This window comes from Esox lucius, chromosome 5 (assembly GCF_011004845.1).
Source record: "Esox lucius isolate fEsoLuc1 chromosome 5, fEsoLuc1.pri, whole genome shotgun sequence".
Taxonomy (NCBI): Eukaryota; Metazoa; Chordata; class Actinopteri; order Esociformes; family Esocidae; genus Esox; species Esox lucius.
Genome location: NC_047573.1, coordinates 26613901 through 26635342, shown reverse-complemented (window position 1 = coordinate 26635342; position 21442 = coordinate 26613901). Strand labels below are relative to the sequence as shown.

The 21442-nt window shown below is 39.9% G+C and overlaps 2 protein-coding genes across 4 annotated transcripts in view; both read left to right on the top strand.

Moving 5' to 3' along the window:
* The window catches only part of LOC114839372, a 36925-nt gene that overhangs the window by 5749 nt on the left and 9734 nt on the right, over positions 1-21442 (top strand). The gene's annotated exons all lie outside the window — the stretch shown is intronic.
* LOC114839321 lies at positions 5883-20341 on the top strand. Of its 3 annotated transcripts, none has more exons than XR_003781814.2 (4): positions 5883-5948; positions 16779-17370; positions 18413-18469; positions 20294-20341. XR_003781814.2 is itself a non-coding variant. In XM_034292030.1 (4 exons), exons 2-4 carry the CDS (start codon positions 17318-17320, stop codon positions 20146-20148), a joined length of 801 nt encoding a protein of 266 aa, XP_034147921.1. In that variant the 5' UTR covers positions 5883-5948; positions 16779-17317; the 3' UTR covers positions 20149-20279. The 3 variants fall into 3 exon arrangements, 2 of the variants coding, with proteins under 2 accessions (XP_034147921.1, XP_034147922.1); XM_034292030.1 differs by lacking the exon at positions 20294-20341 and adding an exon at positions 19458-20279; XM_034292031.1 differs by lacking the exons at positions 5883-5948; positions 16779-17370; positions 20294-20341 and adding exons at positions 17620-17718; positions 19458-20279.

Genomic DNA, 21442 nt, shown 5'->3' with positions numbered 1-21442 from the left:
AGAAGACAGTGGAGAGACACAGCTACTAATTGATTGAAAACCTTTATTTAACTATTAAATTGATCAATCATGGTCTCAGTCAGTCCACAACCCACCGGCTCTCCATCCAGAACAAACACACACACACACACACACACACCTTGAATGTTTGTGAATACACACTGATTATCTGTTAGTACAAATGATAAAAGGGCTTCACGTCATATGGGAATACATTTTCATTTGACATATAACAGTATTTTCGAACAAAGTTATAAACCCGCTAACTAAAGGTGTTAACTATGTTTGATATAGAAATGCATCTGTGTTAGCTATTCATGCTCATTTATGTGTCGATCATGCAGGAGGCAAAGTTAGTTTGCTAAATTTGCTAAAAACCCCTCTCAACATCTGCCCAGACCAGAGTAATTTGATGTTATTATTCAACATGAAATAAGTATATAGCCTCATTGCAACAAGCAAAGTTATTAAATCCTGTATTAGACACGGATTTCATTCACATGCTAAAAATAATAAAGAATGTGTATAGCTCATTAGTTCAGACATTATTTAGGAACATGCAAAGAAATGCTATCATGCTTAGGTTGGACAGATGAAAAACTGAATGCTGTTTCCTCTTCGTCATGGAGGCCAGTTTCATATTACCTTATATTCAACTTACTTTCTGTGGTTTTGAATAAATCACCAGAAAATAGGCCTAATTTTGTGGCTTTTTTCACCCTGGCTCATCCTATGCTGAAAACAGCACTGTTAGCTAGCTAGCTACTACTGTATCAAGTTAAAATGTAACAGCTACTAACTGTACTGTAGGTAGATAAGCATCTTAGTTAATGGTAAGTGTTAGCTAGCTACTCACCCCTGGATTTATTTTGCCTCCTCGTCAAAAATGTGTATTCCGGCTTCTATCATCCATTGACAAGTCTATATGAGACATTTTTGACACTTTGTCCAGCAAGACGCCAGGCCCCCATGATAATGATAGTGATAAAAGAAAAATGCTGGTAGTGAGGTGACGGTTATTTTTGACGGGTAACTTGAGAATAAGTCGTTCTACTGCCCCCAGCTGGCAGTCTTTAGTCATATGCGCAATATAAAGACATGCATACGGGAAGCCGTTTGATCATCAATTCATAGGTTTTTATATGTCAATAATTCTATTCTTTTTTTTATCAATCACTTTATTTTAATATCAACAATTACATTTTATATTTCAAAAATACAATGACTGAAGTCATCTACTGTAAATGCTGTATTGTATATCAAAATAATTATGAATATAGCCTATGCAAAACGGCCTGTCACACATGCTGGCCTTATGCTGCCCATTTACTGAATTATAGCCGTCCCATTGTAATATTATTTAGAATGTGGGCACGGCACCGAACGTCTTCTACACATTAATTCCCAAATAACAAATATAAAGATAGGAAAAATAAAAGGGTTTTTCAGGCAAAGAGGAATTTATGGCGCACCACAACGAGGTTTTAGCAAGTGCCAAAGGAAAATAGCCAGTGCCAAAATTATAAGAATAAAAAAAATGCATTTCAAATCCTTTCCGAATGTGTTAAAATAGCAATTTATCAAACAAATGTTGAACAACCAGAACATAAAACGAAGACTAATGAGATCATCTAAACGATGTAATTCCCCCAAATCGGTTATTTGGCTTTTATATTCCCGTCAATACTTTCCCCTTAAAAACATACTACGAGGGTGTAGTCACGTATTTTCAGATGCTTCTTATAGTTTTGAGAATTTGCTCACAGACTGTCATACCAAAGTCTGTTGAAATATTTATGTGCAATTCTGTTGAGTCTGTCGGATTTATATACAGCTCTTACAAAAATGAAGAGACCACTGCAAAATGATCAGTTTCTCTGGTTTTACTATTCATAGGTACAGTGGGGAGTATTTGATACACTGCGGAATTTAGCAGGTTTTCGTACTTTCGTACTAATATTTATCATAGGTACACATCAACTGTGAAAGACGGAATCTAAAACAAAAATGCAGAAAATCACATTGCATGATTTTTAAATAATTAATGTGCATTTTATTGCATGACCTAAGTATTTGAAAACCTACCAACCAGTAAGAATTCCGTCTCTCACAGACCTGTTAGTTTTTCTTGAAGAAGCCCTCCTGTTCTCCACTCATTACCTGTATTAACTGCACCCATTTTAATTCATGGAAGTGTTTATAAAGGTTTGTTTCATCTCATCTTGTAGCTGAAGTTGTGCAGAATCCATAAACATAAAATGCTTAATTTTACTTTTGAAGTAAAACCATTTTAGGGAGCCAAAATGTCAAGACCATGCCAGGAAGAGTAATATACCATCAACTTTTAGGGGTTCAAGTATTTAAAAATGGGAACTTGAATGAAAGTAGTGCTGTGTCTGCACCAAACAAGCAAAACAATTAATTGTGGGTAATGGAGGTAGTTTGGCATTGTCTGTACCTTACGATTTGCCCAGGAACAGTTTTGGAAATACATCTGCAGAGCTGTTTAGGTAAAAACTTATGACATCTTCCAAATAGTCAATAAATCAATTGAAAGGCTTTGAAGGGGCTTAACATCCTATATACTGTATATTGCTGCCTAATACATGAAATGATTAACCCTTCGGACAAAATAAATAAAAAATAGAATGCTTAATAAATTAGGAAGAACAAATGTGTAAGTTTTAACATTGTTTATTTTTTTATGCCTAATTATTTTGGGGGCCCTCCCTTTCTGAGGGCCTTGGTCCTATCTGTCCCAGTATGAATCATTTTGGGCTTGGGGCTGAGCCCTGACGGTGTCCCAGGATATGGTGGGTGGAGGCAGTGGCGTCAGACAGGGTGGAAAAGGGGAACTAAGTATATAGGGCCCTAATTTATAGAGGGGCCCTTGAAAATTTTAAATCTTGAATTAAGAGGGGAGGGACCCTCAGAGACAGCCTATTTACAGGGCCCATAATTTTGTGCCACTCTCCTGGGTGGAGGAAGTCCCAGGACGTGGTGGGTGGAGGAAGTCCCACAACGTGGTCGTGTGTTTCTGTGTTTCTTCCCCACCTGAATGAAGAAATCAGGAAATCAGGAGGAAATCAGTTAGAATATCTACAAACACACCAATTCTACACTAGATCAGCAGTTAGCGATGCTTTGAATGTCAAGCTAGTTTACCTGGCTATCCTTTTGTCCTCATTCACACTTTTAGGGATTGATCTAGTGGCTGTAGTCTTTGGCCGTCATTTCTCTGTTTGCCTTCTTTTCCATCCTCCGTTCTTCCTCCTCCTGGTAATCCGTGATCATCTCCCATAGATCACGGTCCTCCTGCATCAGATTGATGTCCCCAATTTCTTCCCGCACACTTTTCAAAATCCTTTCCTTGGCCATCTTTTTCACCAACATCTGTGCATCCATCTCTTCACAATCTTGCATCTTGGTTAATTCCTCTATGTTTCTTATCAGAATGTCCCTCAAGTTCTCATTCTGTGCGTTGTGGCCTTCCCTTTCTATTTCTTCAAGGCTTGGAGGTAGATCATCTACATGTTTAGTTGGAGTCTTTAAATGAACCTGTTTCCTCCTGACTTGCCTTCTAAGATGAGGGCTGCCCTCAGGCCTGACTGGCTTGTGTGGCACATTCTTGGCACCATTGTTGGTCACAGTGGCTCTGGCTCTGGTGGGAGGCAGTGGCGGCTTGGCTGCCATGTTGGCTCCATTGACTAAATTCAACGGCTTGAGGTTATGGAGGTCGATGTCTTTCAGCACACCAGACTTGGTCTGGATTGGTCCCAGTGGCTTTAGAATGGGAGGAAGAGAAGCCTTCTCTTTCAGCTGAGATGTTGGAAATGCATTCAGATCGTCTTGACTCTTCCCATTGCAGGTGGCCCTTTTGTTCTGCAGCACTGGGAGTCTGGAGGGAGGAAGTGGCTTCATTACATCAGTCTCAACCTTTTCTACAGACTGTCCATGACTGGCTAGTCGTTGTAGAACCCTCTTCCTCAGCTCAAACAATTCCACTTCTGGTGTTCTGGAGAGTGGGTCTGAGGTATCTTGAACCTTCTTGACGAGGGGAGGAAGCCTCTCAGTGGTCTTGGGTTGAGATGCTTCAATGGGCTGAATGACATTTGTTATGGCAACCCTAATAAGCTTCTCCATTGAAGCGTGATCTTCTTTTAGAGGTTTTAATCTCCTCATCTTTAGAAGCTCAAGATACCTCAAGCAAAATGTTTATGTTTAATTGTAATAACTAATTATCTGATACAATCTGGTACAGTAGATAATAGTATTGATGCTGGTGTTCTATGTTCAGTAGTCAGTCACCTCAAGGTTTATATAGAACTCATCACTTGTGACATCATGGATGGTTTCCTGGATATTGTTGTGATGTCATAATTGGTCATAATCTACCATCCAAATGGTGATTAAGGTGACATTCAGCTGTTTGCTCTGACTATTATAAAAAAAAATGTATGTGACAGAATTCCGGAACGGATTTTGGCTTTTCTTTTTCATAAAGGTCCAGATTAAGAGCTTTGTAATGGTACATAAGGTATGGGAAAGATATGCTTTCAAAGTTGATAACCTGCTGTACTTAGTTCTGAGAAAACAGGCTTGAAAATTTCACACTTGCCATAATGCTGGTCTTTTATCATGCCTATTCAACATTGTTCACACCCTCTTAGGCCTTTACCCCACCCAGCTATTTAAGTATTCATATGATGACACTCTGGCCTTCGTGCTAACCATGGCCTTGATCTGCCATGTGAGTGTAGATCCAAGTGATCTGACCATGGCTTAATATAAAAACCAATTTCCAAATAAACAAATCCTGTTAATGGAAGATGTAAAACAGAATAGATGCTGATGCTCTGTTATAACTATGTAAACAGGAAAAAACTAAATTTTCATGTAACTCTTTGTAATTACCAATTCGATTTGCTTTGAGCTTTCAGTTCAGCTCTTTCCAAAGATAATAAATTAATCATATCATAAATCCCTCCCTGCCTTCACTACATTCAATGGAATGGAAAAGTGACACCATGAGTCAACACAGTGCCTTGGTGTCTGTTTAGCCTTCAAGCTTGCTAATATATTACTACATTATAACATATATTATATCAAAGTTAGTGCACATGGAAAGCCATGTATTTTACTTAACATTAAAAAAAGAAAATTCCCTCTGTGTATTGGTTCCCTCTTACCAGTCGTCCAGTGACGAGGCATAGAGAGAGAACACACACACACACACACACATTCCAACTTGTTAGAAAGACAACCCTTTGTAAAGGCCTATGGGCCCTCCTGACATCAAACATGATAAAACAGAACAAGCTATTCCAATACCTATTCAAACATGTTATTCACCATCAATGTGCTTTTCCAATTAATATTTGGTTGGAAAAGCTTGGTTATTATCAAGGAAAGTGATCATGGGTTGACTGGGTGGGCATCAGGACTTCATGGGTTGACTGGGTGGGCATCAGGACTTCATGGGTTGACTGGGTGGGCATCAGGACTCCATGGGTTGACTGGGTGGGCATCAGGACTTCATGGGTTGACTGGGTGGGCATCAGGACTCCATGGGTTGACTGGGTGGGCATCAGGACTCCATGGGTTGACTGGGTGGGCATCAGGACTCCATGGGTTGACTGGGTGGGCATCAGGACTCCATGGGTTGACTGGGTGGGCATCAGGACCTACAGACATGATATAGTTATTAATTTAGGGTTGCTGTATAGGGATGACTCGTCTAGCTTGTGTCTGTAATTTGTTGGGGAGGATTCAACCTCTATCAATGTCCATGTGAAGGTTCTGCACAACCAATACAGCAATACAGCACCTGACATCCTGACTGTTAAGGACCGAAAGAAGCAAACATTTCCTCTAAAGCATCTGGAAATTGCAGAAGCTGTTGGCTGTTAACAACGTCCTGAAGAAATACCTATTATTAAGCTTCTGGGGTAAGTAGAACTAAATGATCTACATATTACAGTAACATTTTATGCTGCTATATATGTTAGCAGGGCTTCCCAACAGTACTACCAAACATGCTGATTGTTTCTCAGGGTAAATCACCATTAGCAAATCTATACACAGAGGATAGAGAGGATGTCCTGGTTGATGATCTACCAGGTACTGACAATAACCTGTGTTAGTTGGGACTTTATGTACATAGATTTACTTAGCAGGATTCTATATCCACTTGTTTATGATAGCATTTGTCATATTACAGTAAGATTTTATGCTGCTATATACAGTGCGGAGAACAAGTATTTGATACACTGCTGATTTTGCAGGTTTTTCTACTTACAAAGCTTGTAGAGGTCTGTCATTTTTATCATAGGTACACCTTATCTGTGATTGACGGAATCTAAAACAAAAGTCCAGAAAATCACATTGTATGATTTTTTAATAATTAATTTGAATTTTATTGCATGACATAAGTATTTGATCACCTACCAACCAGCAAGAATTCCGGATCTCACAGACCTGTTCATTTTTCTTTAAGAAGCCCTCCTGTTCTCCACTCATTACCTGTATTAACTGCACCTGTTTGAACTCGTTACCTGTATAAAAGACACCTGTCCACAAACTCAATCAAACTCCAACCTCTCCACAATGGCCAAGACCAGAGAGCTGTGTAAGGACATCAGCGATAAAATTGTAGACTTGCACAAGGCTGGGATTGGCAATTGGCAAGCAGCTTGGTGAGAAGGCAACAACTGTTGGTGCAATTATTAGAAAATGGCGGTCAATCTCCCTCGGTCTGGGACTCCATGCAAGATCTCACCTCGTGCTGCATCAATGATCATGAGGAAGGTGAGGGATCAGCCCAGAACTACACGGCAGGACCTGGTCAATGACCTGAAGAGAGCTGGGACCACAGTCTCAAAGAAAACATTAGTAACACACTACAAGGTCCCCCTGCTCAAGCCAGCGCATGTCCATGCTTTTCTGCAAAGGGACAGGACGACTGCACCGTATTGAGGGGAGGATGGATGGGGCCATGTATCGCGAGATCTTAGCCAACAACCTCCTTCCCTCAGTAAGAGCATTGAAGATGGCTGGGTCTTCCAGCATGACAACGACTCAAAACACAAAGCCAGGGCAACTAAGGAGTGGCTCCATAAGAAGCATCTCAAGGTCCTGGAGTGGCCTAGCCAGTCTCCAGACCTGAACCCAATAGAAAATCTTTGGACGGATTAGATCTGTATTGTATTGCCCCAGCGACAGCCCCGAAACCTGAATGATCTGGAGAAGGTCTGTATGGAGGTGTGGGCCAAAATCCGTGCTGCAGTGTGTGCAAACCTGGTCAAGAACTACAGGAAACTTATGATCTCTGTATTTGCAAACAAATATCTCTGTACCAAATATTAAGTTCTGCTTTTCTGATGTATCAAATACTTATGTCATGCAATAAAATGCTAATTCATTACTTAAAAATCATACAATGTGATTTTCTGGATTTTTGTTTTAGATTCCGTCACTCACAGTTGAAAAGTACCTTGCACACACCAAATAAAAAATAAAAAAATCATGTTACAATGTGCTTGATATTACAATGTCACATGGTAAACTTCACATTACCAAACAAAGCAAAATAAAAACATTGTCTTAATAATTCAACAGTGGCATTAACTGATTGGGACCCGACCTATTGATCAATACTGCCAAATACTTCAATAATTTTTCATCTGAATGTACCTTAAGTTGGTATTGAAATGGTCCAAATATGTTGTTACAAGTTGCAAACTTTATTTGTCAATACACTTATATTGACAAACTTTATTTGTCAATATAAAGCAATTATATACATTGTACACTAGCAGCATTTTAAAAAGAGTACTGTAAGCTATCAGCAAAATGGGGTGTAGTATTTAACATTATACATATGGCAAGTATGGCAATAATATACACCACAATGTGAACTAGCATCAATTTGGTAACATTTTCTTTTTTGCTGTCAGAAAGGTCTGTGTACATTTTCAGGTACACATTTAATACTGCATTTATGGACCGCTTCTTTACCTGTCAGGGTACATTAGTGCCAAGTGTACCTTTGCTTTAAGTACAGAAACAGACCTTCACTGTACCCCTATTTTTGACAGCATGGATAGACCATTGTACAGTAAGTTAACTGGTCATCTAGGGAGGCCTGGACTATAGATTTGTGGAATGAATCCAGACTGCTATGGTTAAATGACAGTCCCCACAACCCCAGACAATCTATCAGCAAGCATTTTAGCAAGGGCCTCCTCGTCTGAGGGAAAGAGTGAATTAGGCTGATGGCTGCCTGGAGTAAGTTGATCTTTAGAGGTTTTATGAAATAATGTTATAATTGCAATGTGTATGAACTCCTGAAGGAGACTTCGAAGACCTCTTGGGATGAGGAAGCTGGAGAAAGCTTTATAAAAATCTACCGGTAGGCCATCAGCACCTGGGGCTTTGTTATCTTCAGATATATCATGCTAGTGGCTAGGAGTCAAATCAGATTATCACCCAGAGACAAAGGATCATCAAGCTGACAAAAGTGTAAAAAAGAAAATGGCACATTTGCACATTGGGCCCTGCGCTGCCTGCTGAATTTAAGAACCCACCACTTATTGCATACAGAGAAATGACATTCCAACCTTAAGTGGCATAGAGAATGTTAAGGTATCAGGCAGGGGAGATGATATAAATGGCACTTTGAACAAAAGAAATTCACATTAGACACACCTTTGAGATTAATATGTATTTGATACTGTCTTTTAACAGAAAAAGTTTAACATAGAAGATGATATCAATATGAAGTTTCCATCCTGAAAACAACTGACTTTGGCCGTGGTGGTTTCGATAATCTCAGAAACAGCAGGGCATTTTTACGCAGAATGGCAGTTCTGTTGGGAAACAATGCTTGTCAATGAGCGAGGTCAGAATCATTCAAGCTGAGAGAAAGGCCACAAATACTGAAATAACCACTGTCTACACCAGTGTGCAGAAGGGCATCGCTGAATGTCCTGTATTATTTTGAATTATTTCCTGTGTGATCAGCTTAATCAAAATGGCAAACAAAAAAAAAAACTGGTTAAGTTCCAATCCAATTTTATCTCCTTATTTCATGTCTATATTGAGTACACAAACTATTTAAGTCCACCTAGACTAGTGGTTGTGATGGAATGATGATGAAACTGAGCTATCTTAATTGGAGCTAACTCTCCTTTCCCTACATACAAAGACCCTATAAATGTGTATTGGTGAAAGCATCAGATGCCTGCCTGGTCCACTTATTACTGATCAGTGCAAATGAAGGGAAGGATACTAGGTGGCAAAATCTACTGAGATGCAGCACTTGAATGGGTTCTTATCAATGAAACCTGCTTACTAATATTCTCCAGCAGCAAGGCTAGAGAGGAACATCTGGTTTTGTGCTTATTTTTTAAATATGGATCGAAATCAGATTTTCAGACCCACCACAGGCACAAGATAATGCACATTATGCGCTTTATATTAGTTTGTTGGTTATGTGCTGTGCTGCTAAGGATTTAATTTAATTTCACTGTGCAATGGAACATATTTTCTTATGTAATCTGAAAACTCACAAGGTACCCAGAGTCTCCACCAATTAGCTTTGAATCAGGAATGTATTTGTTCATTTGCACTTTTAACCATTCTTGATCCTCTAGATCAAAGCACTAGAAACACTGCTTTTTGTGGATTTAGACGTAGACTAGGATGATTATTTTGTAGTATATGTTCAGTAAATTGGTAGAGCTCAGTCAACTGTTTTTCTGCTCAGTTCTCTATTCTTATTTGTTTTTATTTCTTTTGTACAAAATTGAGGCACCAGCTGACCAGAACAAATTCCTAGTTTGTTGTGAAACTTACTTAAAACTCTTAAGAATCATTCAGATCTGATATTGCCCACATCACTGTGTAGTTGGTTTTTGCCAATTTGCCATTTGAAAATATCAGTGATAATGGACCAACTCCTTATATAAAGAAATGTTGTTTTACAATAGTTGGACAATGTTATCAGCAGCTCATTGGTTGAGAAAAATAGGAGATGTCAGAAGAAGTCAGCAGGGCAGAAGAATCACATTGTTCTGTTGGGCCACAACCATGTCTGACAAGCATCTCATATGAAGAGTTCACTTTTGTCGATTGTGACACTGCACGATTTGCAATGAAAAAAACTCATTTTCAGATGCTTAATGTTTTGAAAGTTTGCCCACAGACAGTCATACCAAAAGTCTGTAGAATTGTTTATGTACAATTCTGTTGAGTCTGTCGGATTTATATACAGCTCTGGAAAAAAATTTGAGACCACTGCAAAATAATTTGCCCCAGGTTTTACTATTAATAGGTATGTGTTTGAGTAGAATTTACAGTTTTGTTTTATTCTATAAACCACTGACAACATTACACCCAAATAAAAATATTGAGTATTTTGTAAAAAACAATTTAGGAAGAGATCAGAAATCAATATTTGGTGGAATAACCCAGATTTTCTATCACAGCTTTCATGTGTCTTGGCATGCTCTCCACCTGTCTGTCACATTGCTGATGGGTGACTTTATGCCACTCCACGTAGCTCAGCTTTGTTTGATGGCTTGTGACCATCCATCTTCCTCTTCATCAAATTCCAGAGGTTTTCAATGGGGTTCAGGTCTGGAGATTGGGCTGGCCATGACAGGGTTTTGATCTGGTGGTCCTCCATCCACATCTTGATTGACCTGGCTGTGTGGCATGGAGCATTGTCATGCTGGAAAAACCAATTCTCAGAGTTGGGGAACATTGCCAGAGCAGAAGGAAGCAGAAGTTCTTCCAGGATAACCTTGTACCTAGGGATGTACTCAATAATGTGATGTAAAAGAATGAGACAAAGATAAATCATGTCAGAACTTTTTACACTTTTAAATGCGTGCTCCGATGCTCCGGTCGGGTCTACCAGAAGGCAGCAGTGTGAACAGACCATAGCCTGGGTGGCTGGGATCTTTGATGATGTTCCGTGCTAGGCATCATGTGTGGTAAATGCCTTGCATAAGGGGAATGGCAGCCGAACTTTAAAGTGAATAATTTTATTGTAATATTTCTATTACATTTGTGTTGAGAATATTTACTGTACAGTTTTATGATGTATTATGATATAGTTTTATTACTTAACACAATACCATGAACAAATGTTTAAGTGTAATAGCATAAAGACTTATACACATGTAGTGAAATAATGCGAGGAATTGGCGAGCCACCCAAAGACCAACCCACTTACAGCTGAGGATACAGCCAGAAAGATCATCCTTGAGTTCTAAATCTTCCAGACACACACACCTGTGTGGTAGGACACACTTGAACCCCAAATACACACATTTTTGTTTTGTTTGTTCTGTTTCTTTATGGAATTTAAAAGGTAATTTCTGTATTAGGACTCGGGTCAGATCAAGATTCTGAATAGCTGTTGTATACTAAAGATTTGTAATGTACGTCCTCTATGTACGTCCTCTAATATTTACACCCACTAAAGAAATGTTTGTATACCCTATAACTTGTGTCCTGCTGTGATGGTAATTCCATGTATCGACACTCGGAGTAAGGGACACAGAGACAAAGTTCTCTTTGTACATTATTTTATTAATTATTATGCACAGAGACTATTATGAGAGACGCGTCAACCGCTTACACAAACATAATCGTCTGAGGAGCCTCTAACTAATGTAGCTCATTCAACCGTATATATCACATAGGAAAAAGGGGTGTGGTAAGATGCTGCCATCTGTCCCATGTCAATCAAACACCTTTCCCTTTGTTCTATCACACAAGTCAAATGCTATCTTCCCCCACCTTATCCTTCCTGCCATAATGTTTACTGTAGTGTTTACCCAAAGGGGCCAACTGACCTTAATCCCCCCAAGGACCACATTCCTGAGGAACAAAAGAATGATACCCTTCTTCTAGGCAGGAGGACATGGCCCAAATACCTGTTAATCCTCTGATATTATGAAGACATGTGTGTCACAATCAAAGTAAAGATCTACATATCAGCCAAATGGAAAGACAGACATTTCTCAAATGTACCTTAGTTCAAAATTACCATAACACCTGCTCTGATTCTTTACAGTTTGGCTACCACTGCCCCTTCAAACCTAGAGGCGAGGTGTACTTAGCCTATACGTGGGTTACATATGGAAAGGTTGAGAATAAGGTAGTGAAGCCCCTTCCACCCTTCAGAATCCCAGCGCTACAGAAGAAGAATGCAACCTGCAATGGGAAGAGTCAAAATGCTTCTCTTCTTTCCACTCTCATGCCTCTGGGACTGATCCAGACCAAGAGGGATCAATCTGGCGTGGTGAATGTCATCAACCTCCATAGCCCAAAGCTGCTGAAGGCATTTTATGGAGCCAACATGGCAGCCAAGCAGCCACTGCCTCCCAATAGAGCAAGAGCTACTGTGCCAAACAGTGTTGCAGACTAACAGCCACACAAGCTAGTCAGACCTGAGGGCAGCCCTCGTCTTACTGCTTCAACTTTTAGAAAGCAAGTCAGGAAGAAATGTGTTCAATTCAAGACTCCAACCCTATATTTAGATGATCTTCCACCACGCCTTGAAAGAATGGAAAGGGAAGTCGCAGGCTGAAAAGGTGATGGCCAAGCTGTTCAGAATCACTGAGGAGTTAACCCTGATGCAAAGTTGGGAAGAGATGGATGCACAGATGTTGTTGGTAAAGGAATGTGCTGGAATATATCGAGAAAATCTATCTGAGGCAAGAGAACAGTGACCTTTGGGAGATGATCACAGAGTACATAGAGGAAGAAGAAAGATGCATGGAAAAGACAGTAAACAGAGAAAGAAGAGCCAAACCCTACAGCCATGAGATCAATCCTTAAAAAAAACAAGAGTTTTGTCAAGAGTGTGGAAGAGGAAGAGCACAGACAAAAATATAGCCAGGTAAAGTAGCTTGACATTCAAGGTATTGCAAACTGCTGATCTGGTGCAGAATTGATGTGTTTGTATTTACTGTAAACGCTTTACTAGCCGTCATCAGATTCCAGTCATTTCTTCATTCAGGTGGGGATGAAACACGCATTTGGGATGAGTGCCCTCCAACCACCACGTCCAGGGACGCCCTCCAACCACCACGTCCAGGGACGCCCTCCAGCCACCACATCCTGGGACGCCGTCAGGGCTCAGCCCCCAGCCCAAATAAATTCTTACTAGGAAAGATTGGGCCAAGGCCCTCAGGATAGGAGGGCCCCCAAAATCATTAGGCATAAAAATAAAAATACCAAAACCTATTTATTTGTTTTTCCTAATTAATGAAGCAGTGTACCTGCTAACAAACAGGATTTACAGAGACAATTCCATGAATTATGAATTAACAAACAGAAGTGAATACAGTACATATTAATAAAAGATCAATAACAGTAAAGGTACTGAGGAATCTAAGAAACTAGATGTTATAGATAATACTATTTAACCAGTTTGCGAATAATGTCCCAGTTATCCATTTCTTTAGATAAGTTGTGGTTACTTTTTCAGACATTAGTACCATTGATTGTTGAAGTTGTCAGAATATAGATCAGCAATTAATTTTCTTTTCACTTTGGCCATAAAAGTCAACCATTTCCTCTATTAGGCATCAATATACAGTATATATGAGGTTAAGCCCTTTTAAAGCCTTTCAATTGAGTTATTGACTAGTCGGAGGATGTCATAGTTTTTATTGAAAATCTCTGAAATTAGGACTATTTTCAATACTGTTCAATACAAATCACAAGACACAGACCTAAGATGCAAAACTACCTTCAAAACCTCAATTCTTTGCCTTCAATTGCAATAGTCTTCCCTATTTTAAATGCATTAATAAGAGCCTCACAGTACAATATATTTTTGTGAAATGTTTTAGTGTAGGGCAGGGGTTCCCAAACCTATCTGTCCCACAACCACCTTTCGATATCTAAAAATTCTCACAACCCTAACCATGGGAAGAAAAGTTATGTAAACAACAGCCAACGTTAACTTGTTATTTGGGGCAGTGAGATAGGGGTACTTGATGCATGTCGCGTCATAGTTTCTAAAAGTCAGTTGGCGTGGTCGACAGTACGCACCTCAAAATTCTCTTGCCACAATCCATAGTTTATTTGCAAATAGAGAGACACGTCAAACGCTTACAGGGTAATCATCTGAGGAGTCTCTAACTTAATACATTACAATCATCAGTACTTATATGGGAAAAAGGGTTGTGGTAAGATGGTGCCCATCTGTCTTATGTCACATAGGTTTTAACCAAAGGGTGGGCTGTCCCTCCACCTTATCCTTCCTGCCATAATGTTTACTGTTGTTTTTACCTAAAGAGGCCCAATTGACCCTAAGGAACAAAGGACAGATACCCTTCTTGGTTTATGCAGATAATCATTGTCAGAGTACCTAATAATCCTCTGATATTATACAGAAATGTGTGTCACAATCAAAGTAAAGAGTTACATACCAGGTAAAAGACAGACAGTTCAGAAATGTCCACAACATGAGTTAGGAACCAAACCTCCTCCATAGTGACCTGTGCATTGTTTGTAGCATTGGGTAACCAGGATCACAATCAAATGGATTTTGCACCCAGTCCAACTTTGTCATGTCCAAAACTGGGACGTTGGTCTCAAAGTTCTCTTCCAAGCGTTGGAGGTGAGCTATCATCACTCATGTGGGACAATCACTGCTGCGTTTGTTAGAAACTTGCACAGCCGAGAAAAGGAAGCACATTTTGCTTTCGAAAGACACTAACAAACCCTTCCCCTGATTCCACTGATTCAGTCACTCATTTGTATTGTTTTGTTTTTCCCTTTCAAGCTTACTCTTACCTTTTTGAATTGTACCTGTCGCTTATTTAGGTCATCTTGTTTTCTTTGGGAAAAAGCCTTGGGTTTATCGACATGTTCATTGTGTGTGGTGTCACGGTGCCATTTAAACTTGTTGGGCATCATGCTCTCAAGGCATTTTGGCCTTTTTCCGCTGTTTTTAATGGTGCTGGTAAAGCCGTACTGAAGGTAGGTTTCGTCGTATTACCCCCCCGAGAATCTGTTAGGAGGTATATACACATGACAAACCATTCCTGCGATCCTGCTGTACATTACCCTCACAGCTGATAGTGAGTAGTCACACTGAAACACATTTGGAAAATAAAATACAAACATATTATCATGATAGAGGCAGAGCACGAGCTCTCCCATCACCCACCAGGACCTGGTCACTGTTCTCTTTGAAAAACCAAAACAAAATTTAACAATGTCAAACTGATTTCTGTTTGCAGTTAAGAATGAAGCCAAAAAGGTTATCTTGGAAACTCTCAAATAGTTCATCCATAATCTGAGGCCCAGGGTTCTGAACAAATGAATCTGCACTAATGTGGCTTTGCTCAATCGTGGCCTCTTCAGTGACATCCTCATCATTAGTCATTCCTCTCATCAAGAGGAGGGAAAATACTGTTTCATATATGCATGTCGTCTAAAAGAGTAAATGGAAAAGGATGACTGGCAATCATCTGGACCAAATATAATACTGAAGTTGGGTTCAAGGCATGAACAAGTCCAACATGTTACCTTCACCATAGAAAAGGTCCTTCATGAGCATGTTGGACATTAGTGCAGTTGAGGCATGATGGATTTAATAAGGAAGGTTATTCATTGTAGTTAAAGTAACAGGCAGGGGCTTGTCTTTCATGATGTTAATGCACCTTTGCAGGAAAGTTAAAGTATTCTTCAGGTTGGCTGGGTGAGCCATGTTGAAGACAATATATCCAACACACTGCAAGGTCTCATCTACTCCTGCGCAACAGCATACCTCCATCCACTAAACACAATCTGACCTCTTCCAGCGATTGCAGTTTTCCAATCCCAGTGTGTCAGTTGCATGGCTGGAGAAGGCAAGCCTTACATACAACAAAATTACAAAGACAGAAGAACAAAAAAGTGTTTTTACGAAAAATATTAGGACCCATTGATCATACAGGCATTCAGGCTATGCTCTATTCTACAAACATTGACAGAGATTTGCTAAATTAAACTTGATGCCATTTTAGATACAAAGTGTAATCAGAATAATTAACAGGAATTGGCATCATTATAGACAAAATTATATTGAGCCCTAAGGCTGTGCTAATACCTGTATAACCGTGTGCCACCAAAAGTTACAGATGTAAATGTCATGACAATCAAATAACCATGTTAACTGGTCCAACTTCATCAATGACCATCCATGCTAAACTAAGCCCTTTGGGGGCTTACAAATTGGTATTGCAAATGCTACCATAAACAAGTGGATTTAAAATCCTGCTAAGTAAATCTATGTACATAAAGTCCCAACTAACAGGTTATTGTCAGTACCTGGTAGATCCTCAACCAGGACATCCTCTCTATCCTCCGTGTATAGATTTGCTAATGGCGATTTCCCCTGAGAAAAAATCAGCACGTTTGGTAGTACTGTTGGGATATTAGCCCTGCTAACATATATAGCAGCATAAAATGTTACTGTAATATGTAGATCATTTAGTTCTACTTACCCCAGAAGCTGTTCTTAATAATGGGTATTTCTTCAGGACATTGTTAACAGCCAACAGCTTCTGCAATTTCCAGATGCCTCAGAGGAAATGTTTGATTCAATCGTTCCTTAACAGTCAGGATGTCAGGTGCTGTATTGGTTGTGCAGAACCTTCACATGGACATTGATAGAGGTTGAATCCTCCCCAACAAATTACAGACACAAGCTAGACGAGTCATCCCTGTACAGCAACCCTAAATAAATAACTATATCATGTCTGTAGGTCCTGATGCCCACCCAGTCAACCCATGGAGTCCTGATGCCCACCCAGTCAACCCATGGAGTCCTGATGCCCACCCAGTCAACCCATGGAGTCCTGATGCCCACCCAGTCAACCCATGGAGTCCTGATGCCCACCCAGTCAACCCATGGAGTCCTGATGCCCACCCAGTCAACCCATGGAGTCCTGATGCCCACCCAGTCAACCCATGCTAAACATATAAACACTCATGGTACTGTTAGTCACTTTGTATAAAGCATCCACCAAACGGTATAATGTTGTGAATCATTTTGACATCTGTAGAATGATCACTAATAAACAAGCTGGGGTGGGATGTACGTGAACACAGATTTAAAGGGAAAATGAGAGGATAACAAGGATGTTTCACTAACTGAACAGTGATTATACAGGATGATAAAGCATGCAGACAGCAATTACTTACTATGACTTAGCAATACAACAAGCTTGCAGATGTTCAGATGGTTGGAACAAGAGACATTCTGCCCACACACTGAGCAGCAGCAAGCAAAGATCTCCCATGCATGGGATCCAGGAATCAAAGATGGAGGATTTCCTGGCGATACCAGGAACTGACGTGAGCTTGTATCATCATTGATGAAGAGTTTTAAATGTATTTCCAAAAAATCGTACCGAAACATTGAATTGGACTGGGACTTAGAGGAAACCTGGTCACTTTCCTTGATAATAACCAAGCTCTTCCAATCAAATATTAATTTGAAAAGCACTTTGGTGGTGAATACCATGTTTTAATAGGCATTCAAGAATAATCCTGTTTTTATTTTTTTTATTATGTTTGATGTAAGGAGGGCCCATAGGTCTTTACAAAGGGTGGTCTTTCTACCAAGTTGGAATGTGTGTGTGTGTGTTCTCTCGCTATGCCTCGTTGCTGGACGACTGGTGAGAGGGAACCAATACACAGAGGGTAATAATTTTTTGTAAGTTAAGTAAAACACATGGCTTTCCATGTGCATTAACTTTGATTCTAATATATGTTATAATGTAGTAATATATTAGCAAGCTTGAATGCTAAACAGACACCAACGCACTGTGTTGACTCATGGTGTCACTTTTCCATTCCATTGAATGTAGTGAAAGCAGGGAGGGATTTATGATATGATTAATTGATCATGATTGGAAAGAGCTGAACTGAAAGCTCAAAGCAAATCAAATTGGTACTTACAAAGAGTTACATGAAAATGTAGTTTTTTCCTGTTTACATAGTTATACCAGAACATCAGCATCTGTTATGTTTTACATCTTCCATTAACAGGATTTTTGAAAATTTGTTTATTTGGAAATTGGTTTTTATATTAAGTTTAACATCTTTAATTTTGGAGTAGAATTGAGTTTTATTCTACTACCAGGTGCTACAGGACATAAAAAAACATGTGGAATCAAACGTCAACCAAGCAAGTTCTGGGTTGAAAGCATTTGACATAGACTATTATGGAAACTTGTCTTAATAGGGTGTAAACTTCGCCTTTATGATTTGCAGGTTTTCAGCACCGATCTACTGTTGCCCCTCTTGGGATCTGATGGAAGTATACCTAGTAAATGCAAGTCTAATGAACTGTTGTAGGGCATTAACTGGATGTGTTGAATTTATACGTTCACAGGTTGGGACATCACAAACCACTTCCTGGTGATAAATCACACCACCGACTGGACAAAGTGTGAGTACAACATGTTCTAGAAGGATCACTGCAATTACACTGGACAGGTCTGTTCTTAAACATCCTGACCATTCACATGGCTGAACGATACCATGGTCAGATCACTTAGATCTACACTCACATGGCAGAACGATGACATGGTTAGCCCGAGGGCCAGAGTGTCATCAAATGAATACTTAAATAGCTGGGTGGGGTAAAGACCTAAGAGGGTGTGAACAATGTTGAATAGGCATGAAAAAAGACCAGCATTATGGCAAGTGTGAATCTTTCAAGTCTGTTTTCTCAGAACTAAGTAGATCAACATTTAATACAGCATATGTTTCCCATACCCTTATCAAACAGTATGGTATAATATACCATTACAAAGCACTTAATCTGGACCTTTATAAAAAATAAAAAGCCAAACTCTGTTCGGGAATTCTGTAACATAAATCCCTATTAAAAAAAATCAGAGCAAACAGCTAAATGTCACCTTAATCACCATTTGGATGGCAGTTATTATGACCTATTGTGACATCACAACAATATCCTGGAAACCAACCATGATGTCACAAGTGATGAGTTCTATATAAACCTTGAGGTGACTGACTACTGAACATAGAACACCAGCATCAATACTATTATATACTGTAGCAGATTGTTTCAGAGAATTAGTTATTACAATTAAACAAAAATGCTGCTTGAGAAATCTTGAGCTTCTAAAGATGAGGAGATTAAAACCTCTAAAAGAAGATAACGCTTCAATGGAGAAGCTTATTAAGGTTGCCATAACAAATGTCCTTCAGCCTACTGAACCATCTCAACCCAAGACCACTGAGAGGCTTCCTCCCCTCATCAAGAAGGTTCAAAATACCTCAGACCCACTCTCCAGAACACCAGAAGTGGAATTGTTTGAGCTGAGGAAGAGGGTTCTACAACGACTAGCCAGTCATGGACAGTCTGTAGAAAAGGTTAAGACTGATGTAATGAAGCCACTTCCTCCCTCCAGACTCCCAGTGCTGCAGAACAAGAGGGCCACCTGCAATGGGAAGAGTCAAGACGATCTGAATGCATTTCCAACATCTCAGCTGAAAGAGAAGGCTTCTCTTCCTCCCATTCTAAAGCCACTGGGACCAATCCAGACCAAGTCTGGTGTGCTGAAAGACATCGACCTCCGTAACACCAAGCCGTTGAATTTAGTCAATGGAGCCAACATGGCAGCCAAGCCGCCACTGCCTCCCACCAGAGCCAGAGCCACTGTGACAAACAATGTTACCAAGAATGTGCCACACAAGCCAGTCAGGCCTGAGGGCAGCCCTCATCTTAGAAGGCAAGTCAGGAGGAAACACGTTCATTTAAAGACTCCAACTAAACATGTAGATGATCTACCTCCAAGCCTTGAAGAAATAGAAAGGGAAGGCCACAACGCACAGAATGAGAACTTGATGGACATTCTGATAAGAAACATAGAGGAATTAACCAAGATGCAAGATTGTGAAGAGATGGATGCACAGATGTTGGTGGAGAAGATGGCCAAGGAAAGGATTTTGAAAAGTGTGCGGGAAGAAATTGGGGACATCAATCTGATGCAGGAGGACCGTGATCTATGGGAGATGATCACGGATTACCAGGAGGAGGAAGAACGGAGGATGGAAAAGAGGGAAAACAGAGAAATGACGGCCAAAGAGTACAGCCGCTAGATCAATCCCTAAAAGTGAGAATGAGGACAAAAGGATAGCCAGGTAAACTAGCTTGACATCGCTAACAGCTGATCTAGTGTAGAATTGGTGTGTTTGTAGATATTCTAACCGATTTCCTCCTAACAAAACTAATTTTTTCATTCAGGTGGGGAAGAAACACAGAAACACAGGACGACCCACCACGTCCTGGGACTTCCTCCACCCACCACGTCCTGGGACTTCCTCCACCCAGGAGAGTGGAACAAAATTATGGGCCCTGTAAATAGGCGGTCTCTGAGGGTCCCTCCCCTCTAAATTCAAGATTCAACATTTTTTGAGGGCCCCTCTATATATTTGGGACCTATATACTTAGTTCACCTTTTTCACCTGGCCTAACGTCACTTCCTCCACCCACTACATCCTGGGACGCCCTCCTCCCACCACTTCCTGGGACACCATCAGGACTCAGCCCCCACCCCTAAATGACTCTAACTAGGACAGATAGGGACAAGGCCCTCAGAAAGGGAGGGCCCCTAAAATCATTAGGCATAAAAAAATAAAAATGCTAAAACTAACACATTTGTTCTTCCTAATTAAGCAGTGTACCAGCTAACAAACAGTACTTACAAGCACCACTTTCACATTGGCTTATGTACACACCATCAGGGAAGACAATTTCACAAATTATTATTGAATAATCACTGGTGGATACATATTAAGAAAAGATAATGTCCCTGTTACCCATTTCTTTAGATTTTTTTCAGACATGAGGAAAATTGATTGGTGGAGATATCAGAAGGTAGATCAGCATTCTTTTTTTATTTAAATTATTTTGTCTGAAGGGTCTATTATTTAATGTATTAGGCAGCAATATACAGTATATAGGAGGTTAAGCCCCTTCAAAGCCTTTCAATTGTTTTATTGACTACTGGGAAGATGTCCTAAGTTTTTATTGAAACAGCTCTGCAGATGTATTTCCAATACTGTTTCTGGGCAAATCGTAAGGTACAGACAATGCCAAACTACTTCCAGAACCCCCAATGAATTGTTTTGCCTGATTGGTGCAGACACAGCACTACTTTCATTCAGTGTTCCCAACTTTAAATACCTGAACCCCTAAAAGTTGATGGTATATTACTCTTCCTGGCATGGTCTTGACATTTTGGTTTCTAAAATGGTTTTACTTCAATAGCAAAATTAAGTATTTTATGTATATGGATTCTGCACAACCTCAGCTACACGATGAAGAGGAAGATGAAACAAACCTTTATAAACACTTCCATGAATTAAAATGTGATATTATAGAAATACATTT

What these genes read in the sequence shown, in the direction of transcription:
- LOC114839321 (XM_034292030.1), top strand. Translation starts at nt 17,318, where the DNA reads ATGGGATCCAGGAATCAAAGATGGAGGATTTCCTGGCGATACCAGGAA. An exon ending in TGGCGATACCAGGAACTGAC is followed by an intron (nt 17,371 to 18,412) that starts GTGAGCTTGTAT and finishes ATACGTTCACAG; the next exon opens with GTTGGGACATCACAAACCAC. An exon ending in CACCACCGACTGGACAAAGT is followed by an intron (nt 18,470 to 19,457) that starts GTGAGTACAACA and finishes TCCTCCCTCCAG; the next exon opens with ACTCCCAGTGCTGCAGAACA.